The sequence below is a fragment of the Ischnura elegans genome, chromosome 8 (genome assembly GCF_921293095.1).
Source record: "Ischnura elegans chromosome 8, ioIscEleg1.1, whole genome shotgun sequence".
NCBI lineage: Eukaryota > Metazoa > Arthropoda > Insecta > Odonata > Coenagrionidae > Ischnura > Ischnura elegans.
The window spans coordinates 24782109-24804302 of record NC_060253.1 but is presented as its reverse complement, the minus strand read 5'-3'; the positions used below and the strand labels follow the sequence as shown (position 1 = coordinate 24804302).

The following is a 22194-nucleotide window of genomic DNA, read 5'->3' as shown; positions in this document are numbered from 1 at the left end:
TGGATTCCGGAGTTCAAGGGAGCACGAGCTGCCCAACAGTGACTCCACCCCAGCCCACACCCTCACCTTCGGAGGTTGATGATGTGCAGGAGTTAATGCGCACTGCAAGCACACCAACCTGGCGTGAAAGGGCGGTGAGAAAAAGGAAGAGGTCGGAGGAGGACGATCCTCTGCACCAGCTGCTCGTAAGGAGTGAGAGGAGGCACGAGGAGAGGATGGAGCAGCTGCTCCAATTGAGAAAGGAATCGAATGATATTTTGAAAAGTTATTTGAGCCATATAATTAATAAATAATGTTGAAATGATACCCTCTTTTATTTCCAGCATCAACCTCCCTGTATATAAGAGTTATCAGTATGGTACTTCAGAAAAGGGCAAGGAATTTGTTGTATTATCTTTTGCGTTAGTAACTCTTTACATATTCACAGAGGCGTTGGGTTACTGTTGAAAAATCTCCCTGTAAGCAGACATCTGAAATTGTTTGCACAGTTAGGGATAATTTTAGAATACATTAGAGTAGGTGAATTCATTAGACCACTGTTTATTATCATTCATGTGTTTTTGCAAATAAGCTATCGGCCTAATCCATATCAATTCAGGCAGCCAAAGAAAAAATCTTACCTTTACAATCTCAGGTGTTATAGAACTTAACATATTGTGACATACTGACCATATGTCACGTATTTTCTCTCGTTATGTAATGACCCGAGTAGGGGATGATCACATATGTGTGGATGAGCGTGGGTATGTCTGAGTGTGTGCGTAATAGTGTGTCATGCCCCGGGCATGAGGTAAAAGTGACTCACAAATGTTCAGTGTTTGGTCAGCTCGGACCGGTGGTTGCCCCACCCAACAGTGAGGCCCAAGTGTAACCCCTCTTCTCCCAAAAAAACCCATCCCCTGTGTATCATCCCCCTCCAATATCACTATAAAACGGCGGACGGAGAGAGCCTCCTGGCGAGAAATGCTAGTTTGGTCGACGGGCGAGAAACGCTATCCTGATCGACGCAGAAAGGGATTGATGACGTGCCAGATTGGTCGTCATTTTCTCTGGGTGTACCCAAAGAGTGCTGTTAGCGGGACGAGATTGTCTACGGAGGTAGCCAGCAGCGGAGAGCAAGATTGCAGACGAGCGACAGAAAAGGACCAACGCCCAGAGGTCGGGAGGAAGATAGCCCCCGATCCCACGGACATTTGGGGTCCAACGTGTCGCATCATCGACGGCTCCTACTGCTCAAGGCTCCGAGAAACCGTAAGAACGTCGCAGTCAGCGACCCGTCCCTGTGCTCGTTCGCCCAGACCCGATTTAATCCCCAAACTGTGTATCCAAATTATTTGGGTTTTTTCTCTCTATCCCGGTGCGCCGTATGTAATCACCAAACTGTTGACTCCTTGTCAGAAATCTGATTCAGTGTTACCACGAGAGCAGCCTAAAAACTTAATTTGGGCAAATTGTAAACTCGGCCCACGAATTCTACCAATCACAAATTGTTGCTTTTTTGTATTTCTTTTGGAGGGGGGGCAATTCAACCATATCATCTTGTGCACTTTTCGTTCACCTCATTCTCATAAGGGTATTTAATTTCAATAAGTGTGTGTGTATGCTATGTCTGAAGTGGAAAATATATTTTTTTTATGTTTCAAAGTACTCAATAATCATTCGATCATTCCGTACTCGGGACCATTGATGCCCTCCCCACCCAGTAAAATAGGTGGCGTTTTCATGTTCCGCCACATATAAATGGCGCCCAACTCGCGGCACGATTGGTAATGCGTATAGTACGCAAAATAAATAAAAAGCGTCTTAACCCTGGCAAGGAACACCTTCACAAGGTTGGCATTGTTTTGTATTTTTAAGGGATATTTTGTTTTATCGAGGTTATTTTTCGCATGCCACTATGGCAGAACTTGGGAATAAAGAATCGGCATTTTTAAGTATCGGGAGAATGAAAGCGAAGATGACGAGTCTGATGCGGGCAGCGGTCGGTCGGAAACCAATTGCATAACAACTGGTTTAGCAGGCATGGTGTTGCGTACCCCAAACGAGCGTGAGGTAGCATCATCGACTGCCCGTATTAGTGACCATATGGGGGAGTTATTACCGGAAGATTCGAGGGAAGGCACTCTTAAGACCCTCGTGTCCTTGATCCAAGATCTAACAAGTAAAACTAAGTCGATGCATGACGAGTTAACAAGTAAAACTGAGTCGATGCATGATGATTTAACAAGTAAAATTACCGGAATCGAACTTAAAACTGAGTCAATGCGTGATGAGCTAAAGGCTGACAATGCTGCGTTACGCGAAGAGTTTAAACTCAATAATGAGAGAATACAAGTCGAGATTCAAACTTGGAAGGAGACTCTCTCTCAGGTGGTGTCTCAAATGAATAGAAATATAGGTGAGGTAGAAACTCGTTGTGAAATGAAAATAGATGAAACCGCCAGGAAGGTGCGCGAACAATGTCGAGAGGTGGTAATTTCCGAAGTAGGGTATGTTAAGGTTCGTGCCGAGGTGTTGGAAAAGAACGTTGAGGAAGTGGTAGCGACACAGAAAAGCGAGCAGGATAGTTTCAAAGCACGCGACGAAAAAATTAAATCGCTTGAAAATGAAATTGTCACATTAAAAGAAAAGGGCATAACCTCGCAGGTAGTTTCTGTGCCTGCCCAGTCTTTCACAAAGCCAAGCTTCTCTGCCCTCAGTCACGAACATCCCATTGCCAAGCAAAACACGATGTGTGCCCGCACTGCACAGAGGTAGGACACAAATATGAGGATTGCCCGAAGAAAGAAGGAGAAAGTAAGTGTTTCCATTGCCAAAATAACAACATGAGAAGTGATCACCGCACTGGTGATAGGAACTGTCCCTCATACAAGAAGGCAAAAGAACAAGAAGTTGCAAGAATTGGTTTCACCGATGGCGGGTATTAAAATAGCCCAAATAAATATAGGACGTAGCAAAGCTGCAATGCAAGAACTACAGAAGATTGCAGAAGAACAAGCTCTCGACCTTATTTTAATACAGGAACCATATCACTATAAAGGAATTGTTACTTTTCAAGGTGGAACGGTTTACCAAGCCAACGGGAACTGTATTTGGAGCTGCGTGGTTCGCTTAAATAAGAAACTTAAGATAATAAAATTAAGCCAATATACGGATAGCCACAACGTGGCAGTAAAAATTCAAGGAAAAATAAACATAATTATAATAGGCAGTTAATTCCAATTTTCAGAACCCATGGAAAAATACATAAGCAATATAGATAGAATATTGCAATCAATTGGAAATGAAAAAATCATCATCGGTGCAGACATCAATGCAAAATCCACACTATGGCACAATTCCGATATCGATGAAAGAGGACAGAAATTCGAAGATTTTGTACTGGCCCATGAACTAAAAATAAGCAATAAATGCATATCTCTAAGTACCTATGAAAATAATCAAGGAAATAGCAGCAACATAGACGTAACGGCAACAAGGAAAATCCCGCCGGGTGAACTAACTTGGCAACTCCAAGATACATTACTAAGCGATCATAGAATGATAATAATAGAATATAAAACTGCACTCAGAAATAGAGGTAGTCAAAATAATGTGTGTAAGGGTACCCCACTGATAAGAGATGCAAATTGGAAAATTTTCGATAACAAACTAATCGAAAGGATGGGCCAAAATTGTAACATAGAAAAAGCAATCCTCGAAGCTATGGACATTGCAATCCCAAAAGCTACCGGAAACGAAAAGAAAGTAGTCTGGTGGACAGAAGTCTTAAGTGAAGAAAGAAGAAACCTACGAAGACAGCAGAGAAGAATAAGAAAAGCAAGAAAAAATGAAGATCCCCTATTAGAAGAAAAATTAAAGGATTATTCCAAAAATAGAAATAAATACACGAAAAACATCAAATTGGCCAAGCAAGCGGAGTGGGAGAAAATAATAGAAGAAGGAAAAGAAGACCCGTGGAATAAAGCATATAAAATAATACGGCATAACAAAAAGGCAATAACTCCCGCAACCTTAAGGAAACCCGATGGAGAGTACACTACAAGTATTAGAGAAACGAGTGAACTCTTATTGGATACACTACTCCCAGACGATAACGTCCAAAATGAAGAAAGTATACACATGGAAATACGACAGAAAATAGCAGTGATAAATCTGCAGGACAAAGTACCGGAGCCTTTCACCGAAACCGAACTTAGAAATGCAATACAAAAGTTAAAAAATAAGAAAGCACCAGGTCATGATGGAATTAAAAGCGAAATAGTCAAAAGAGCATATAATTGAATCAAAGACAATTTATTAATGGAACTAAATGAAATACTGAAAACAGGAAAGTTCCCAAATAAATGGAAGGGGGTTGTAAAAGTATTTCTAAAACCGGACAGAGATCCGGCATTGGTAAAATCATACCGTCCAATTACTCTGCTACCAGTCTTAGGCAAAATAGCCGAAAGACTTATATGTGATCGTATAACTGACCATCTGGATAGCAACAAAATTATCCATTCAAAACAATATGGATTTGTAAAAGGCAGGAGTACCACGGATGCACTGAGAAATCTGAACAACATCGTAAGCGAGGCAAAGGATAAATATGTGCTGGGAATCTTTTTAGATATTGCCGGCGCATTCGACAATGCCTGGTGGCCGGGAATACTAAGCACACTAATAGATATGCATTTCCCGTCCTATATTGTAAAAATAGCGGCAAATTACTTTAACAATAGAGAAGTAGAGTTAACGCTGGAAGGCGTCACAGAAAAACAACAACTAAAGGATGTCCCCAAGGATCCATACTAGGACCAACATTATGGACAATTTTATTCAATGAATTTCTAAACCTAGATCTAGGAGAGGGCGTAACGAGTGCAGCCTACGCCGACGATGGAGTAATTCTGATACAAGCTAATAGCCGGAAGGATGTAGAAAGTAAATCAAATGAAGCATTACAAATCATAATTGAATGGGGACGGAAAAATAAATTGAACTTTGCGGAAGACAAGACAGTAATGATGCTGCTAAAAGGGAAATTAAAAAGAACCCCAATAGTCAAAATGCTGGGTAAAAATATTAAATACATAAATGAAATAAAATATCTTGGCGTCAAGATCGGAGAAGGACTAAGTTTTGCAATCCACTGTAAGGAAATCGCAGGCTAAGTTAAAAAGACTTTCTTACCATTAATGCAATTAATTAAAGACAAGTATGGTTACCAAAGTAAAACAATAATGAGATTATACACCGGAGTTGCAGTCCCAATAATAGTGTACGGATGTGAAGCCTGGGGTGAGGAAATCACTAAAAAATCGAAATCTAGAAGTATGCTCCAAAGAGCACAACGGATAGCGTTACTACCCCTAGCAAAGGAGTATAGAACAACGTCCACGGACGCATTATGCGTATTAACAGGCTCACCACCAATACATCTCATAGTGAAAAAGAGGCAACTATTCCAAATACTAAGAGATCAGGGAAATGATTCCGAAGAAGAGAGAATGCAAATAAATGAAAGAATCATCACTGAATGGCAGGAATACTGGGATCAAAGTACTAAGGGACGCGTAACACACAAGTTTTTCCCAAACATAAAAGATAGAATTCAAATGAAATATCTTGAATTGGATAAAAATATAACTCAATTTTTGACAGGACACGGAGATTTTCAGGACAAATTAGCTCAATTCAAGTTGACAGAATTGAGAACGTGCCAAACTTGCAAAAATTTATAATAGATAATTATTGGCATACTCTAATTGAATGCGAAGCTTACGGAGCAGAAAGACAAACTCTACTGAAAAAACTAGAGGAAAATCAATTAGAATTACAAGAAGCAAATCTTGTCTGCAGTGAAATGTATGCTACTTTTAAAGATACAGCCATGAAAATATTGAAAAGGAAAAGAAACCTGGTTACGGAAGTGGAAAAATGACAACTTTGAACACCAAAATTAAACAAGAAACGAAATAAACTCATTCCGATGATCCTACCTCATTCGAGGAAGGGGAGGGGACAGCTGGCCATCGACTGCGGTCGATGAGCGAAAAAAGAGTTTATTCAAGTGAATACTTTCATTAAAAAGCGGCCCCCAGGAAATAAGCTAACGCTTTAAATCCTGGGGGCCGAATTTTTTTTCTGGGTGGGGTCAAATTTGACCCCAGGTGGAGACTATGTAGGTATTAAATTTTGAAATATATATCTATGGAAATATAATTGATAAAACGTGTTGAAAGGTAGATAATCCTAATGTAGGTTTTCATGGTGGGATAAAGATTCAGAAGCAAAGTTTCCGGGTTATAAACCGCGTGTCTTTCCTCATATACAACAGTTTCGCCGGCATTGTAGCTAGCATCTTCATGTCACTGAAGTGCAGAGTGGAGGTAGAGATCCTCTTTTGTATCATTCGTTCATTCTGGGCTCATCTCATTGGTCAATACTTCCTCGTGTTTTCCATTTTTCCCTATATTTTTTCCGTATTATGTTGGAGCATTCTGTTCAACATCTAAATTTACATGATAAACTCCTAGCCACCTCTTAAGGTTTTAGGCAGGGGGTGATTATGTTTTACTGAATTTGTACTATTTTCCATGAGTTAGGTAGTTGGTTCCCGTCATTCCTGCTGAAGATGTTTGTAGATTCCATTATCTTTTCTTCCGTTTAGAGTTATATTTTGAATATAAAGTATCACAGATATTGTAACGTGGGCCCAGTGAAGATTGAGTGAAAATAGTTACCGTCTGCCTGAGTTCTCTCGGAGGGTATCATGTTGATGTATTATCCTCATATTATTCCATATCAAAGACTTAGCATTTTCACTCATGAAATAATAACAGCATGTAACGCTTATGTCAAAAGCATTTAACGCCTATGTCTAGGGCACTATTTGGCCTCTTTGAGCATCGTAACCCTATGTCATCAGTGGGTGCATTGAGAGAAGGAAAAGAAAATACTCTATGGGACAATTTGCCTCAACTGTGACGGTGATTCATCACCTTTACTTTGTCGCAGGATTTCCTCTTCCTCCTCATTTTCAAACTAGCCACCGCTGTCTTTCACACACCTCTCATGTCAAGGAGGGCAGGCCTTATTTTCGTTTCAGCTCCATAGGTGCATAGTCCATATCGCAAGCGATTTTGTGGGATCAGTAAAAAATTGTACCTTCCTAACGTTGTAGTAAAGATGTATATATTTTCATTTTGATTGATATTTTGCCATTGTATTTCATTGATATTTTTCAAGTGATATCCAAAACATTAATAAAAATATAAATATGTTACTTTCAGCTATCTAAATGGGTGGATTTGGATATCATAGAGCTTAATTCTTTCCTTGGTCTTCTGATTATGTCTGGTGTTCAGAAAGGACGAGGAAAGCCGCTACCAGAGTTTTGGTCTGCATACTATGGCTTACTAATATTTAGAGCTACAAAGTCTCGTCACCGGTTTCAAGATATTCTTAGGTGCCTCCGATTTGATAATGAAACTCGTGCGGCTAGGCAAGAGATATCAAAAAATAAAGTGGAGGCAATAAGAACTGTGTTTAAAATGTTTACGGAGGCCTGCATTTTATCATACAAACCATCCTCAAACATTACAGTTGATGAGTATTTGTGCAAATTTAGAGGTAGATTTAGATTCAAAGTGTGCATACCATCAAAGCCGGTGGAATATTGAATAAAAGTATGGGCAGCCGTTGACTTGAAACTCAGTATATTGTAAATGCACAAATATACATTGAAAAAATTGAAGGATCACGGTAAGTGAATCAAGGTAAACACGCAGTTCTAGATTTGGTTTGCCACTTGCTAGGCAGTAGAAATAATATAACTACGGATAATTTCTTCACAAGCAATGAACTGGGTCAGGAACTCCTAAAAAGGAAATTAACACTTGTAGGTACACTAAACTCAAACCGCGAAGGAATTCCGAGGGTGATGTTACCCGCCAAGCATTGAGAAGAGCATTCAAGTATTTTTTCTTATGCAAAGAATACGCTAATGGTTTCATATATCCCAAAGCCGAGAAAGGCAGTTAGTCTACTTTCAACTCAACGCCGGTCATTTGATATTAGTCGCGGTAAACATAAAAACGTAATTTTATTTTATTATCATACAAAATCCGGCGTCGACATTAGATCTAATCACAAGCCATTACTCAGTAAAGCATGGGACAAGAAGATGACCTCTTGCTCTATTTTTATATTATTGATATTGCAGCAATAATTGCCTTTGCTTTAAATTCGAAGAGGTTCAACGGGGAAACCGGAAAAGGAGCAAGGAGAAAATTTCTTATTGAATGGGCAAAGGAGCTAGTAAAACCAGAGATAAGAAGACGATTGAAAAATCCTCGGACACGAATGCAAGTAATTAGGGAAGCAGTTACCTCTGCAGGATTTGAACATTTATTCCACTGCAGCGTAGAAGGGATTTGCCACTACGTAGAAAAAAACGTGGACGCTGTTCATTTTGTATGAGATAATCCGGTACGAAAATGAATCCGAGGTGTGAAAAATGTTAAGTCTTTGTTTGTAATGATCATGCAAATATCATTATATCCTGCAGAAAATAAGAAGGATTGTAAGATAGATTGGTTACTATTTCAATACATAATTTTATAGAAATATTTGTTTTTGTTTTGGACTGTAACGGAAAAATTATAGGAGAAATTTTCTGTATGAACAATAATTTGTTGAGTTTTCTAGGATAAATGTTATTGCCGTTCAAAATGTTAATATTACTTGATAAAGCAATTAAATTACTTATTTATGTATTTATTATAATTTAAAACTGTATAATTCAAATTATCCTGTAAAATACCTGTTTGTTTATAAATTTACGGCATGGGGTCAAAAAAGACCCCAGGTGGAGTTCACGTAAGTATTGAGCAGGTGGAGGCCGAGGGTTAAAATGGTCCCAGTCGGCTTTACGGGGAAGCCAGGTAACCGGTCGATTAAAAGTGTCATTTACACAGTGGTCTTTTGTAACTAAAAGCGGGAAGTGATCGCTCCCACATAGGTCGTCGTGCACGGCCACGCTAGTCTTCGTTATAAGACTGCTTGATAAAATACAAAGATCTATGGAGGAGTACTCACCATTAAAACTGTTAAAACGTGTCTTTTCCTTGCTGTTCAATAAAATAAGGTTAGAATCTATAATAAAATTAGATAAAATTCTTCCTCGCCGGTTTTGCTGGGTCCTTGTGCTACCCCACAAGGCGTCATGCGCGTTAAAATCTCCAAGCAATATAAAGGGCTTAGGTAGTTGGCGGGTAAGATTCTCCAAGTTGCACCGCGTGACCGGCGCACCCTCCGGTAGGTAAACGTTGCATAACGTTATAGTCTCCGGAGCATGGATTGTCGCCGCTACTGCTTGAAATGGAGTGGTCAAGTGCAATTGGGAGGTGTAAAGGGTCTCCCAAATAGCAATTGCCACTCCACCTTGGGCTCTTTGACCACTGGTGTCGTCGTGTCTAAAAACATTAAAACCCTTTAAAATTCCTTTATCTGTAGCTTTAAAATGCGTCTCTTGGAGACAAACACAACTAGGGTTAAAATCACGAATTAAAATGGTAAGCTCCTACCTGTGTCGGTAAAAACCATTACAGTTCCACTGTATGATAAAAGCCATTAAAATAGGGAATAAATTAAATAAATAAACTAAAACTCGATCACTAGGCTAGAGGGAGACTCAACGCTTAAAGCGTCTCTTCTCCTTAGCCCGGTTTATCTCTGACTCCGAGATATGATCTTCATCCATGGATTCTGGTAGACTATGTATAGCCTTACCAGATGGACCGGGGGACTGGGACTTCCCACGCTTGTTTTGCGTGGTCCCAGGGGTGCCTGAGTTGGCGTTCTTCTTCGAAGAATCCAACACGGCGTCATTTTTTCCTGTCGGAATGTTCTTTGTTACCGGTTTAGTAGCCTAATCCGGTTTGGCTTGGTTGTTGCTGTTGTCCGTTGTTTTGTTTTCTTTCACGTTCTTTTTGTTTCCTTGGCTCACATTGTTATTATTTTTATTATTAACTGAGGTGTCTACTACTGCAGCGTACGATCTTGAAAAGGTAGGTGCCATTAATGTTCTGAATTTTTTGCGGGCTTCAAAATAGGGTAACTTCTCCACAGTCTTGATTTCCATGATTTTCTTCTCTTCCATCATTTTGGGACAATCACGGGCGTACACTGGGTGTGTACCCTCGCAATTGACGTAGGATGGATCTGAGGTGCAGGAATCACCATCATGTTTATCTTTGCCACAGCGTGGGCAGGTGGCCTTGCCCTGGCATCTTGTAGCGATGTGGCCGAAACGGTGGCATTGGAAGCATCGCATAGGACTTGGGATAAATGGTCGGACTGACACAGATTCGTAGCCCACATATACCTTTTCGGGAAGTGTGTCGCGTGAGAATGTTAGGATTACAGATGTGCTATTTATCAGCTCGCCATTCCTTTTAATTTTTAATCGGCGACAGTCTATTACGCCTTGTGGAGCCATCTCCGTCTTAATTTCATCATCGGACACGCAGAGGAGGTCATAGTTGCTGATTACACCCCGGCAAGTGTTAAGGGTGCGGTGCACTTGAACCTTGACAGGGATATTATTAAATTTCTCTAATGCGAGTAATTTATCACTTTGTGCTTCGTTTGTTGTCTGTATTAGGAGCGTTCCGTCTCTTAGTTTTTTGGCGGATTTTAGGTCACCCGTCACCGTTGCTGAAAGGACTCTGCGTATTAAGAAAGGTGACACCTTAGTAAGGGTCTCCCCTTCGTTTACACATTTCATTACGAGAAATCTGCGGCAGGCGGAAGCTATATTTACTCCCCCGTCCGTTTCCGGACGGGATCTTTTGGTTGGAGGAAGATTGATTGTCTCCATGAATGCGTAAAGAAAAATTCATCCCCTGGGCTCCCCACCCACCACGGAGCCACACATTCGGGACGCAACACCGAGATCCGGTGTGGTCGCCAGGGCTACCCGAGGGATATAGGAACCTTTGACAGGGGATCTCTTTCGGGTTAGAACCTCCAGCGCGGGGGTCCTCCGAACCCACACGCCTTCGGCCGCCCTACGGAGACCCCCATATCTCTAGCACTAACCCGTCCTGGCGTACGCTCGGAAGGAGCCGCCAAGCTCCCCAGCCGCCAGGAGGAGCCGATTGACCGAGCTGGGCTCTTCTCGGCCGCCCGTTTTTCGGGGAATCCAGGGCCGAAGTGGGGTATTGAACTCCGGCCCATACCGGGTTTCCGACGCCCAGCTGGGTGCCGGAGAACTCACCCACCAGGATCCCCTTCTCCCCCTTGTACGGGTCTCCACGCACGGCAAACACGTGGGTGATTCTGGACGCCAGATGTTACGGCTACTCAGAACAGCAGTCACATGCTGTCTGGACACTATCCGAGCGAGCGACGGGGTTTTTTAACGAGCTTGTCTCCTCGGTGGGCTCGGGTCCGTGGGGGCGCGGCTCCCCAAAGGAAGAGATCACCCTCTTCCCCCCGTGCGGGGGTGAATCAAATAATAAACAATGAGAAACTTAAAAGAAAAGGATTAATCATAGAGAAAATGGAAAAGCGAAGACCTCAGATCATACTCTATGATGTACCGAAGGAGATCTCAGAAGACGACATCACAGAAGAAGCATATAAACAAACGGCCAAGAACATCGTTACTAAAGAAGATTTTGTAAATAACTTCAAAAAAGTACATCAAATCAGGAGTAACAAAAACGAACAAGACGCTCATTGGATTATTGAATGCACCCTCTGACTGAGAGATCTTATGCGAAAACGGGGTAAAATAAACATCACGTGGGATAGAAGCTGTAACGTCAAAGACTACATCTCAGTCAGAAGGAGCTTCAAATGCCAAAGCTATGGCCACAGGGCCAGCAACTGTCTGAGCAAACAGGAAGTATGCTCACACTGTGGGGTGAAGTGGGGCATAAGTATGACGACTGTAAAAAGTTAAGTGAGAGAAGTAAATGCTACCATTGCTCCAGTAACAACTTAAAAAATGATCATCGCACAGGGGATAGTCTGCCCATCTTACAAAGCTGCAAGAGATCAAGAGCTTCAAAATATAGGATATTGCGATGGCGGAAATTAAAATAGGGCAGATTAATACAGGACGAAGCAAAGCAGCTATGTGTGAATTGGAGCAGATCGGCATTGAACTTGGATTGGATTTATTACTAATTCAGGAACCATACACCCATAAAAACAAAGTAAAAACGGGCAATGGAACGATTTACCAATACGTTCCAACTGATGAAACTGAAAACGTGTGGAGTTGTATAATAAGGTTAAATCCAAAATTAAAAATGATAATGTTGTCCCAACGTACAAACTCACATACAACTACAGTAAAAATAGAAGATAAAAGGAAACCTATAGTAGTAATTTGTAGCTATTACCAATTTTCAGAAGATATAGATAAACATATAAACTATACAGAAAAAATATTAAAAAACTTGCATAAGGAAGAAAGGGTATTGTTTGGAGCGGATGTAAACGCAAAATCAACGCTGTGGCAAAATAGCATTACAGATCAGAGAGGACAAAGATTAGAGGATCTTATTGTCACCCAAAATTTGACAATCTTAAATAAATGGTCTAAATTCACAACCTTTGAGAACACACAAGGACACGTAAGCAACATAGACATAACTCTAATAAAAAATATTAGAGAATCCGAAACAACATGGGAAATTAAAGACATAAGCATAAGTGACCATAAACTAATACAAACTACCATTAACATGCAAAATAAAAACAAAAACAGAGGAAGTCAAAACAAAGTAAAAAAGGGAACTCCTCTAATAAGAAACGCAAACTGGAAAATTTTCGATAAAACTTTGTGCCAATACATAAATAATGAAACTGACCATAATGGAATCACGAAAGCCATATTAACAGCAATTGATGCCTCAACACCCAAAGCCACCGGAGGAGAGAAAAAAGTGGCATGGTGGACGGTAGAACTAACTGAAGAAAGAAGAAATCTAAGAAGAACCAAGAAGAAACTAATTAAATCAAGGAAAACACAAGATCCAAACATAGCTGAATTAACGAGAAACTATGTACAAATGAGAAATAAATACATTAAAAGTATTAAAAAGGCAAAGCAAAAAAAATGGGAGGAATGTGTAGAAGACTGCAAAGACGATCCTTGGGGCAAAGCATATAAATTGATAAAAGGCTATAAAAAACAACGATTCCGGCAACACTGAAGAGCAAAGATGGTACATTCACATCATCTCTGTCAGAAACAGCGTCATTATTATTAGATACCCTATTGCCCGATGATGAAACGGTACTAGAAGTGGAATTCCATCGAGAAATTAGAAGGAAAATCAGGCAACAAATAGTTTCAGATGAGATGGCTAAGCCATTCACAGAAACTGAGTTAACGAAAGTAGTTAAAAATCTAAAAAACAATAAGGCACCGGGCCACGACGGCATCAAGTCAGAAGCTATAAAAAGAGCCTAATCAAGAATAAAAATGAATCTATTAATGGTATTTAATAAAAGCCTCCATACAGGAATAATACCTACGGAATGGAAAATGGGTATAGTAAAGGTGTTTTTAAAACCGGAAAAGGATCCCTATTCCCCAAAATCATACAGACCCATTACACTTCTACCAGTCGTCGGAAGTGTTTGAAAGAATGGTCTGTGACAGAATAAACAACTATCTTACAGAGAATAAAATAATAAACAAAAATCAATACGGTTTTACCAAAGGGAAAGGTACTATTGACGCAATCTCTAATATGACTTCCATAGTAAATGATTGCATAGAGAAATATGCCCTTGGACTATTCTTAGACATAGCCGGGGCGTTTGACAATGCCTGGTGGCCTGGAATTATCAGTTACCTCATGGACGTAAAATTGCCTCAAAGTCTGCTAAAAATCATTGTTAATTATTTTGAAGGGCGAAAAGTGGAGTTAAAAATGGAAGGAGTTGTTGTCACCAAAACTATAACTAAAGGATGCCCCCAGGGATCTATCCTGGGACCCACTCTATGGAATGCTCTATTCAATAAGTTCTTGGATCTGGAACTCGGTGAAGGAGTTAGGAGCGCGGCATACGCGGATGATGGTTTACTGATCATAACCGGAAACAGCCGCAAGGAAATTGAGGAGAAAGGAAGCAGAGCAGTCGAGATCATAACCACCTGGGGAAGAGAATCAAAGCTGGAATTCGCCGAGAATAAGACCACGATGATGCTCCTCAAAGGAAAACTAAAAAGACCACCAACAATCAAAATGAAAAACCAAAGCATTCAATACACCAAAATAACAAAATATTTGGGAATACACATTGGAGAAAACTTGGTGTACACTGACCACTGTAAAGAAATTACGAGAAAAATTAAAAAGAAGTCTCTACCTCTCACGACACTAGCCAAGGATAACCACGGATACAATAATACGTCTATGATGAGGTTGTACAAAGGAGTGGCTGTACCTATAATTACGTATGGCTGTGAGGTGTGGGGCTCAGAAATAGAGATAAGAAAAAAGTCACTCAAATTAGTTAAAAGAGCACAGTGGATAGCTCTGCTACCCTTATCAAAAGCCTACAGGACCACTTCTACTGACGCCATCTGCGTCCTTACGGCCGCAATTCCCATTGAATTAATTATTTGGGAGAAGATGGAAATTTGGAAACAAAAATCCCTAACACATGATAGAAAAATCAGCAAAATAGAAATAACGAATAAAGTCGTAAAAAATGGCAAGAGCTATGGGATAAATCATCAAAAGGACGAATTACCCATAAATTCTTCCCAAACGTGGAAAACCGACTCAAACAAAAATATATTGACTTAGACAGGAACGTAGTACAATTCATCAGTGGCCACGGAGATTTCGCAGGAAAACTCCATCAATTCAAATTGAAAGAAACCGCTAATTGCGAACTATGCAATAGCACCATAGACGACTATTAGCACACATTAATGGAGTGCAAAAAACTAAAAGATGAAAGGAAACCACTAGTGTTAAAACTAAGCCAAACTGGAATCGAAGCCAGTGAAAATGATTTAGTAAAGGAAGAAATTTGGGACACTTTTAAGTCTGTCTCAGCAACTTTAATAATCGCCACACCAGACTGGAAGTAAACGGAGTATCCAAGTCAAAAATTTTAACCAAAGGATGCCCTCAAGGGTCAGTGCTTGGCCCCTTATACTGGAATATTTTATTCAATGACTTCTTAAACATCGAATTACCTAACAGTACTGAAATCCTGGCATATGCAGATGACGCATTTATAATAATCGAAGGAGAAAGCAGGCATTAAATTGAAAAAAAGCTAACGAATCTTTAATAAAAATAAGTAAATGGGGTGCTTCGAAAAAACTAAAATTCTCCCTGGCCAAAACCGAGTGCACTCATCTGAAAGGTAAACTAAAAAGAAAACCCATAGTCAAAATGGACGGAGTGACAATTAAATATAAAAGAACAGTTAAATACCTAGGAATAACCATAACAGAAGGCCTTAAATTCAACGATCACAGTGACAATTTAATTAAAAGAATCAAAGAAGTGTTTGTTCCGCTAAGAAGAATGGCAAAAGAAAATAATGGTTACTCCTGCGAATCCTTAAGAAAGCTGTATACTGGCGTTGCAGAACCGATCATCTTGTATGCATGTGAAGCCTGGGGTAATGAAATAAACATACGAAAGAAAAGTAAGGAAAAACTTCTGAGAGCCCAAAGACTAGCACTACCTATCGTGACAAAAGCTTACCGAACTGTGTCCAGTGAGAGTCTATGCGTGCTGGCGGGATGCATCCCAATTGACTTGCTAATCGAAGAAAGAATAAAAATTTTTAACGATAAACTGACGAACGCGGATAGTGGGATGCGAAGAAAAATGCTTATAGAAAGCACGATTAGAAAGTGGCAGAGCCAATGGGATCTTTCAAACAAGGGCAGAGAAACTTACTTTTATTTTGACGACGTACGCAACCGACTGAAAAGAAGAGCCAGTGATTTGAACCACTCAACGGTTCAATTCTTTACCGGGCACGGAGATTTTAACCAGAAACTAACAATTTTTAACTTGAAAAATACATCAAAATGCACCTTCTGCAACGAACATGAAGAAACGGCCTGGCACTTGCTAGCAAACTGTAACAATCTCAATGCAACAAGGGGTCCTTTAACTGAAAAGTTAATGGAGCATAGCTTAAATTTTGACAGAAAAACAATATTAAGAACCGAAATTTTCAAAATCACCAAAGAGACAATGTCAAACATTTTGAAACTAAAAATGAACGCCAGTAAGAATCAACTACAAGATGCACCCGAAACTACGTACGAACAGCCTAATGCCGATCCCAATGATCCTACCGCAGCTTGCGGTAGGTGAGTGGGACACACTAGCCCGGCGAAAGCCGGGGCAAAATGAAACAATGCGCTAAGCGCAGACGAACGAGTCGGCATAAATTACATAAAGGCTGAAAAAGCGGCCCCTAGGAAAAAGGTTTCAAACCTATAACCTAGGGGGGTGGAGGAGGGTCCGCGGGGGCTTTGCCCCCACTAGTGCGTAGAACGGCCGGGGTGTAGAACGGCCGGGGTGGAGAGCGGCCGGGGTGGAGAGCGGCTGGGGTGGAGAGCGGCCGGGGTGGAGAGCGGCCGGGGTGGAGAGCGGCCGGGGTGGAGAGCGGCCGGGGTGGAGAGCGGCCGGGGTGGAGAGCGGCCGGGGTGGAGAGCGGCCGGGGTGGAGAGCGGCCGGGGTGGAGAGCGGCCGGGGTGGAGAGCGGCCGGGGTGGAGAGCGGCCGGGGTGGAGAGCGGCCGGGGTGGAGAGCGGCCGGGGTGGAGAGCGGCCGGGGTGGAGAGCGGCCGGGGTGGAGAGCGGCCGGGGTGGAGAGCGGCCGGGGTGGAGAACGGCCGTTTCCCTTCCCTTTTGCCCATCGGGCCAACGGGGAACTGTGAGGTCCGGATCCTCACACCCCCCGTTGTCGGTGCGATTAGTGAGAGCACTGCTAGCTGCCGGAGCGTAATCCGGAAACACATTAGCGACTGGAGCTAATTCCAGAACTCTGAAATATTGTCATAGTACTAATCCCTACTCACTGCCGCAATATTCACCAGCTCAGTCGCTGCCTTCACGTGGCCCCGGGTGGGCAACGGGCACAGGCCCGGCTAAACGCGGCTTAAGCACGGATAAGGGATGTGGTGACGGTGGATCTCGAATCCACCCGCATAATGGCACATAAGAAACCTACGACCGCCGATCCAAATGTCGGCACGAGTGATTTAGAGGAAAATTTGAAATCTCTTAATGAGACCTTCAGAAGAAGTTTAACACCTTGTCTTACAATCGGTTCAACGGAAAAACTTTCCGAGCCGAAAGACGGAATTGAGGAATTAAACAAATTAAAATCTTCTTTTAAGAAGTTAACTCAAGATCACATTAACTCCTAACTAGATTGGAAATACAAGATCGCAAACCTAACTTAAAGGAACTTAAACAATGCATTAAGGATGAAATTAATAAGACAATAAATTCTGCACACCAGCATACGTATGCATCAGCTACCAGAAGCATAGCATACCCTAAAGTTCCAGATGGGAAAAAGGTAGTGCTTGAAAGTAACACAACGTCCGTCATTGATTCACCACTTGAGAATAAAAATAATAATACCAGCGATGACACCGAGGATGCAGTAATGGAAGCAGTAGATCCCAAGAAACTAGGTATTAGGATAAAAAGGATCATTAAAACAAATAATGGGTCAGTCAAGATAGAATCTGACTGTGCTGACCTATAGAGCGTTCCACATTTAGGTGACAGTATGGGCCTTATGAATAACAGTGTTGCCAAGCTTCCGCTCCGCCGGCAGTCATCCTAACATCGTATGCAACCACACATAATGGAGCGCCAAAATGATTTAGTTCAAAAAGGAGTTAGGGATCGCACGAATGACGGCGTAAATAAAAGAATTTTTTAGCTTAAATTACAATACCTTTGCTGCATTATAAAAGGAAAATTCTTTTGTTATTTTATGTACGTACTTATTCAATGCACAAGCTGAATAATGAATAATCTGTAATGTAAAAAATAACAATAAATTGAAGGATAATAAAAATTATCGCCACTCCTGAATGAGACAAAATTTCTATTCCTTCCATATTAGTCAAGTAACGCCACCGGAGTAGCACCTCTCCATCCACGGTGACAGGGCTGCGGCGCTGTGGCAGGAGGGCGCCATTAATAGCTCCCTCGACGTCCCCTGCCCCGGCGGCCCCGGGGCTGCCCTCGAAAGGGCTACTGGTACAGCTGCTGCCTTGGTGGTGCCCCTTTCCAAGGGCCCGGTGGTGGTGCAGCTGACAGGGAAGGTTGGAACCCGGGTGGTAGCCGGAGGATTTCCGTGGGAATGCTGGGTGCAATGCGGAGTGGTGCGGAGCGTTTCTTGTAGACATATACATAAAGGGTTAAAATCATTTATTAAAACAGCCAGCTCCTCCTTATGCCGATAAAATCCATTACAATTCCATTGTAATATAAAAGTCATAAAAAGGTTTAAAAAGGGTGAAAGATAAAAACAGAAAACAAATTGATGTAAATATTGAAACTTGGAGCAGCATTAGCCCGGAAATCTGTGGAATCATCGCTTTAAGCGACTTTTCCTTCGCTTATTCCTGACTTTTTCGATCTCTGTGTCCGAAATACAGAGATCTTCGTCTATGTCCTCCTGCATCGGTTCCATACCTTTGCCGGAGGGACCAGGAGAGGGAGTTTTCTCTCGCTGGTCAGGTTTTCTGGTGGTTTTCTTTGTTGTATTTTTGGGAGACACTACGGAGGTGTTAGGGGTGTTTTTTTATTGTTGCTACTGTTACTCGCATTTGTTTTTTTTTAATACATCTATCTGCTTTTCAGGTTCCGTCTGTGTAGAAATGGTGCACTTCTTAACTGGAGCGGAGGCGATTGCGGCAAAGGAACGCGAGAAAGAGATGCACTAAGGGCTTTGAACTTTTTCCTTGCCTCTAGGTAACATATTTTATCCACAGTTTTAATTTCCACAATCTTCCGTTCCTCTTTCATTTTCGGGCAATCGCGAGAATAAGCCGCGTGCGTACCCTCGCAATTCACGCAGCAGGCCGCTTCAGCACATTTGTCCCCATCGCGCTTGTCCTTGCCGCAGCGCGGGCAGGTGGCCTTGCCCTCACATCGCGGTGCGATGTGGCCGAATTTTTGGCACTGGAAACAGCGCATCGGGGCTGGTATGAATGGTCGCACGGGCACTGATTCATACCCTATGAACACTGTCAGGGAGCCGGTCACACGTAAATGTAAGCACTACTGAGGTGGTGTTTACTATTTCTCCATTCCGTTTCGTTGTCAGCCGACGAGCGTCGCACACTCCCTGGGATGCCATCTCTTGTTTGATTTCGTCAACGTTCACGTATAGTAGGTCGAAATGGCTAATAACTCCCCGACAAGTGTTCAGGGTTTGGTGAACCTCCACTGTCACTGGGATGTCGTGCATCAGTTTCATGTTGAGAACCTTCTCACTTTGCGCCTGGTTTGCCGTTTCGATCAAAAGGGATCCATCCCGTAACTTTTTGGCCGATTTTATAGTAGAAGTGTTTCTTTTAATGGGTGCGTCGGTGGCTAAGGCCATTTTGCACCACTCACTGACTGGTATTGATAAAGGGCATTAGGCCCGTTCTGAATTTAGCGTGTCAATAATTTACAAGAGGTATCATTTATATTTTATTGAAAAGTCGAGTTTAGTGTAGGAATGCTATCAGTCAGGAAATGTTTTCGGGAGTGTCTCCTAGTACCTCAGCTAGGTTGACTCCGAGGTTGTGATTCACCCGTGCAGTACGATATCTTGCACAGTCCGTCAGGATATGTCGCACTGTTAGTGGACAATCGCAATTTAAGCATTGGGGCTGTATTCTCTCTTCGGTGAAGAGGTATGAATGGGTTAATAAGCAGTGACCAATTCTTAAGCGTGTTAAAACCACTTCCTCCCTGCGGGCATTTCTTATAGAGGTATGCCACGAAGTTCTTACGGGCTTAATTTCCCGAAGTTTATTTAGGATTTCGAGCCATTGCGTCTTCCAATTTTGTCTAATCATACCCCTCATGGCATTCCCTAAATCTTCCGCTGGCATTAACTGAAAATCTGTATCCGGAGACCTGAGCGCATCTTTGGCTGCACAATCTGCTTTCCCATTCCCTGGAATGCCCACATGTCCAGGGACCCAAGCGAAGCTTAAAGTGGTCCTTTTTTTACTCAGGGATAACAGAGTGCTCTGTATGTCCTGAACAATGGGGTGACAAGGAGAATAAAGATATATGGATTGGAGAGCACTGTATGAATCTGTGCAGATCATAAATGACGCAACACTGTTTTTAATGGATCGGAGAGCAATCCTAATGGCAGTGAGCTCAGCCGTAAAAATGGAATAGTACGGATTCAATTTTGCCTTAAGGACTCCATGATATGGGGATACCACAGCGCACCCACAGGCGGTATCCGATTTGGAACCGTCAGTGTATACGAACGTAAATTCGGAGTTTTCGGCGCGGAATTCCTTAAAAAGTTGTTGGTATTCTCCCGGCATAGTAGTAGATTTAGAGCAACGAGTAAGATCAAGTCTCAAAGCTGGCCGGGGAAATAACCACGGCGGCATGTTACTGTACCCAGTGGGGTACGTGGCGGGCAAGGTAAAATTGCGTTCTGCGATTAGGTTTCTAAAGCGAACGCTTAGAGGTTTAGTGGATCTTGTCTTTCGGTTAAAAAGGTCTAAAAGCATTGGGTGAGAAATAATGTTAAAACAGGGGTGGTTCGGCGCAGATAAAATTTTTGTGGCATAATTGCACATCAACGTCTCTCTACGATTGACTAGGGGAGACTCTCCAGTATCGGCGTAAATGCTCAAGACAGGGGAGGTCCTGAAGGCACCGGTTGCTAAACGCAGTCCAGTATTATGAACCGTCGAGAGCGGTTTCATGTAGGTCTCACGGGCGGATGAGTACACAATCGATCCGTAGTCTAGCCTTGAACGTACTAATGCTCGATACAGCATTAGCATTGAGGTACGATCCGCGCCCCATGTCGAATGTGACAGAAACCGTAAAATGTTTAGAACTTTGAAGCAATTTTCTCTTAGAGTTCGGATATGATCGCGCCAATTCAGGCGCCGGTCCAATGTCATACCCAGAAATCGGGCGTTCTCAACGTAAGGAAGCTCATTACCATTGAGATATAGGGACGGTGGGGCTTGTACACCCCGTCCTCGGTAAAAGTGAATGCATTTCAATTTCTCAGTAGAGAAACGGTATCCATTCCTCTGAGACCAAACGGAGAGCTTATCCAGAGTCAGCTGGATCAGCCTAGAGGCATTCGTTAATTTTGATGACCTGCAGAAAATAGCAAGGTCATCAACAAACAAGGAGCCCATAACTGGGGAGCGGATACACTCGGCCACATCGTTAATCGCAATGGCAAAGAGGGTCACGCTCAGTACGGACCCCTGGGGTACTCCATTTTCTTGTGGGTATAAGGTAGATAGATATTCACCTATTCTAGCTTTGAAAACTCGGGCAAACAGAAAATTTTCAATGAAATTAGGTAGATCCTTTAAACCCCCATTTATCAAGTGTCTTCAGAATTTCGTACCGCCAAACACGGTCATGCGCTTTCTCTAAGTCGAAGAACACGCCAATTACGTTTTGCCGCAAGAGAAATGCTTCCTGAATGAAATTGTCAGTCCTGACGAGATGATCGGAAGTTGACCTGCCTCGTCGAAAGCCGCACTGGATATCTGAAAGTAGGTTCCGCCGCTCCAACCACCAAACGGGACGACGGTTTACCATTCTTTCCATCACCTTGCATACGCAGCTGGTGAGAGATATCGGTCTATAGTTCTTGGGGTCCGATCCATCTTTTCCTTGTTTAAGGATTGGTACGACTATGGACTCCCTCCAAGGGTCTGGAAAACTACCCTCGGACCAAATTTGGTTAAGATATCGCAGCATATGGGGGAGTGCTTCTTTGGGAAGATTTCTTAGAAAAGCGTTATGCACCGTATCTATTCCTGGTGAGCCGTCACGGGATTCGAGGATGGCGGAGGTCAACTCCCACAGAGAAAAGGGGTCGTTGTAAACCTCGCCAGAGTCTCTCGGGTTAAAGGTAAGAGGTATCGTCTCATTCTGCTCTTTCAGTGTTCTAAA

General features: G+C 42.3%; 1 protein-coding gene across 1 annotated transcript; it reads right to left on the bottom strand.

Annotated features, from left to right (window-relative positions):
- Positions 1-16500: 16500 nt before the first annotated feature.
- LOC124163839 (leucine-rich repeat extensin-like protein 5) lies at positions 16501-18428 on the bottom strand. The gene is made up of 3 exons (XM_046540943.1): positions 18168-18428; positions 17650-17698; positions 16501-16991 (listed from the first exon to the last, which is right to left on the bottom strand). The coding sequence occupies exons 1-3, from the start codon at positions 18426-18428 to the stop codon at positions 16501-16503; spliced, it is 801 nt and encodes a 266-aa protein (XP_046396899.1).
- Between the last annotated feature and the right edge of the window lie 3766 nt (positions 18429-22194).

What these genes read in the sequence shown, in the direction of transcription:
- LOC124163839 (XM_046540943.1), bottom strand. Translation starts at nt 18,428, where the DNA reads ATGTCTACAAGAAACGCTCCGCACCACTCCGCATTGCACCCAGCATTC. An exon ending in CTGTCACCGTGGATGGAGAG is followed by an intron (nt 17,699 to 18,167) that starts GTGCTACTCCGG and finishes CCTAATACCTAG; the next exon opens with TTTCTTGGGATCTACTGCTT. An exon ending in CATCCTCGGTGTCATCGCTG is followed by an intron (nt 16,992 to 17,649) that starts GTATTATTATTT and finishes ACGCTCCGGCAG; the next exon opens with CTAGCAGTGCTCTCACTAAT.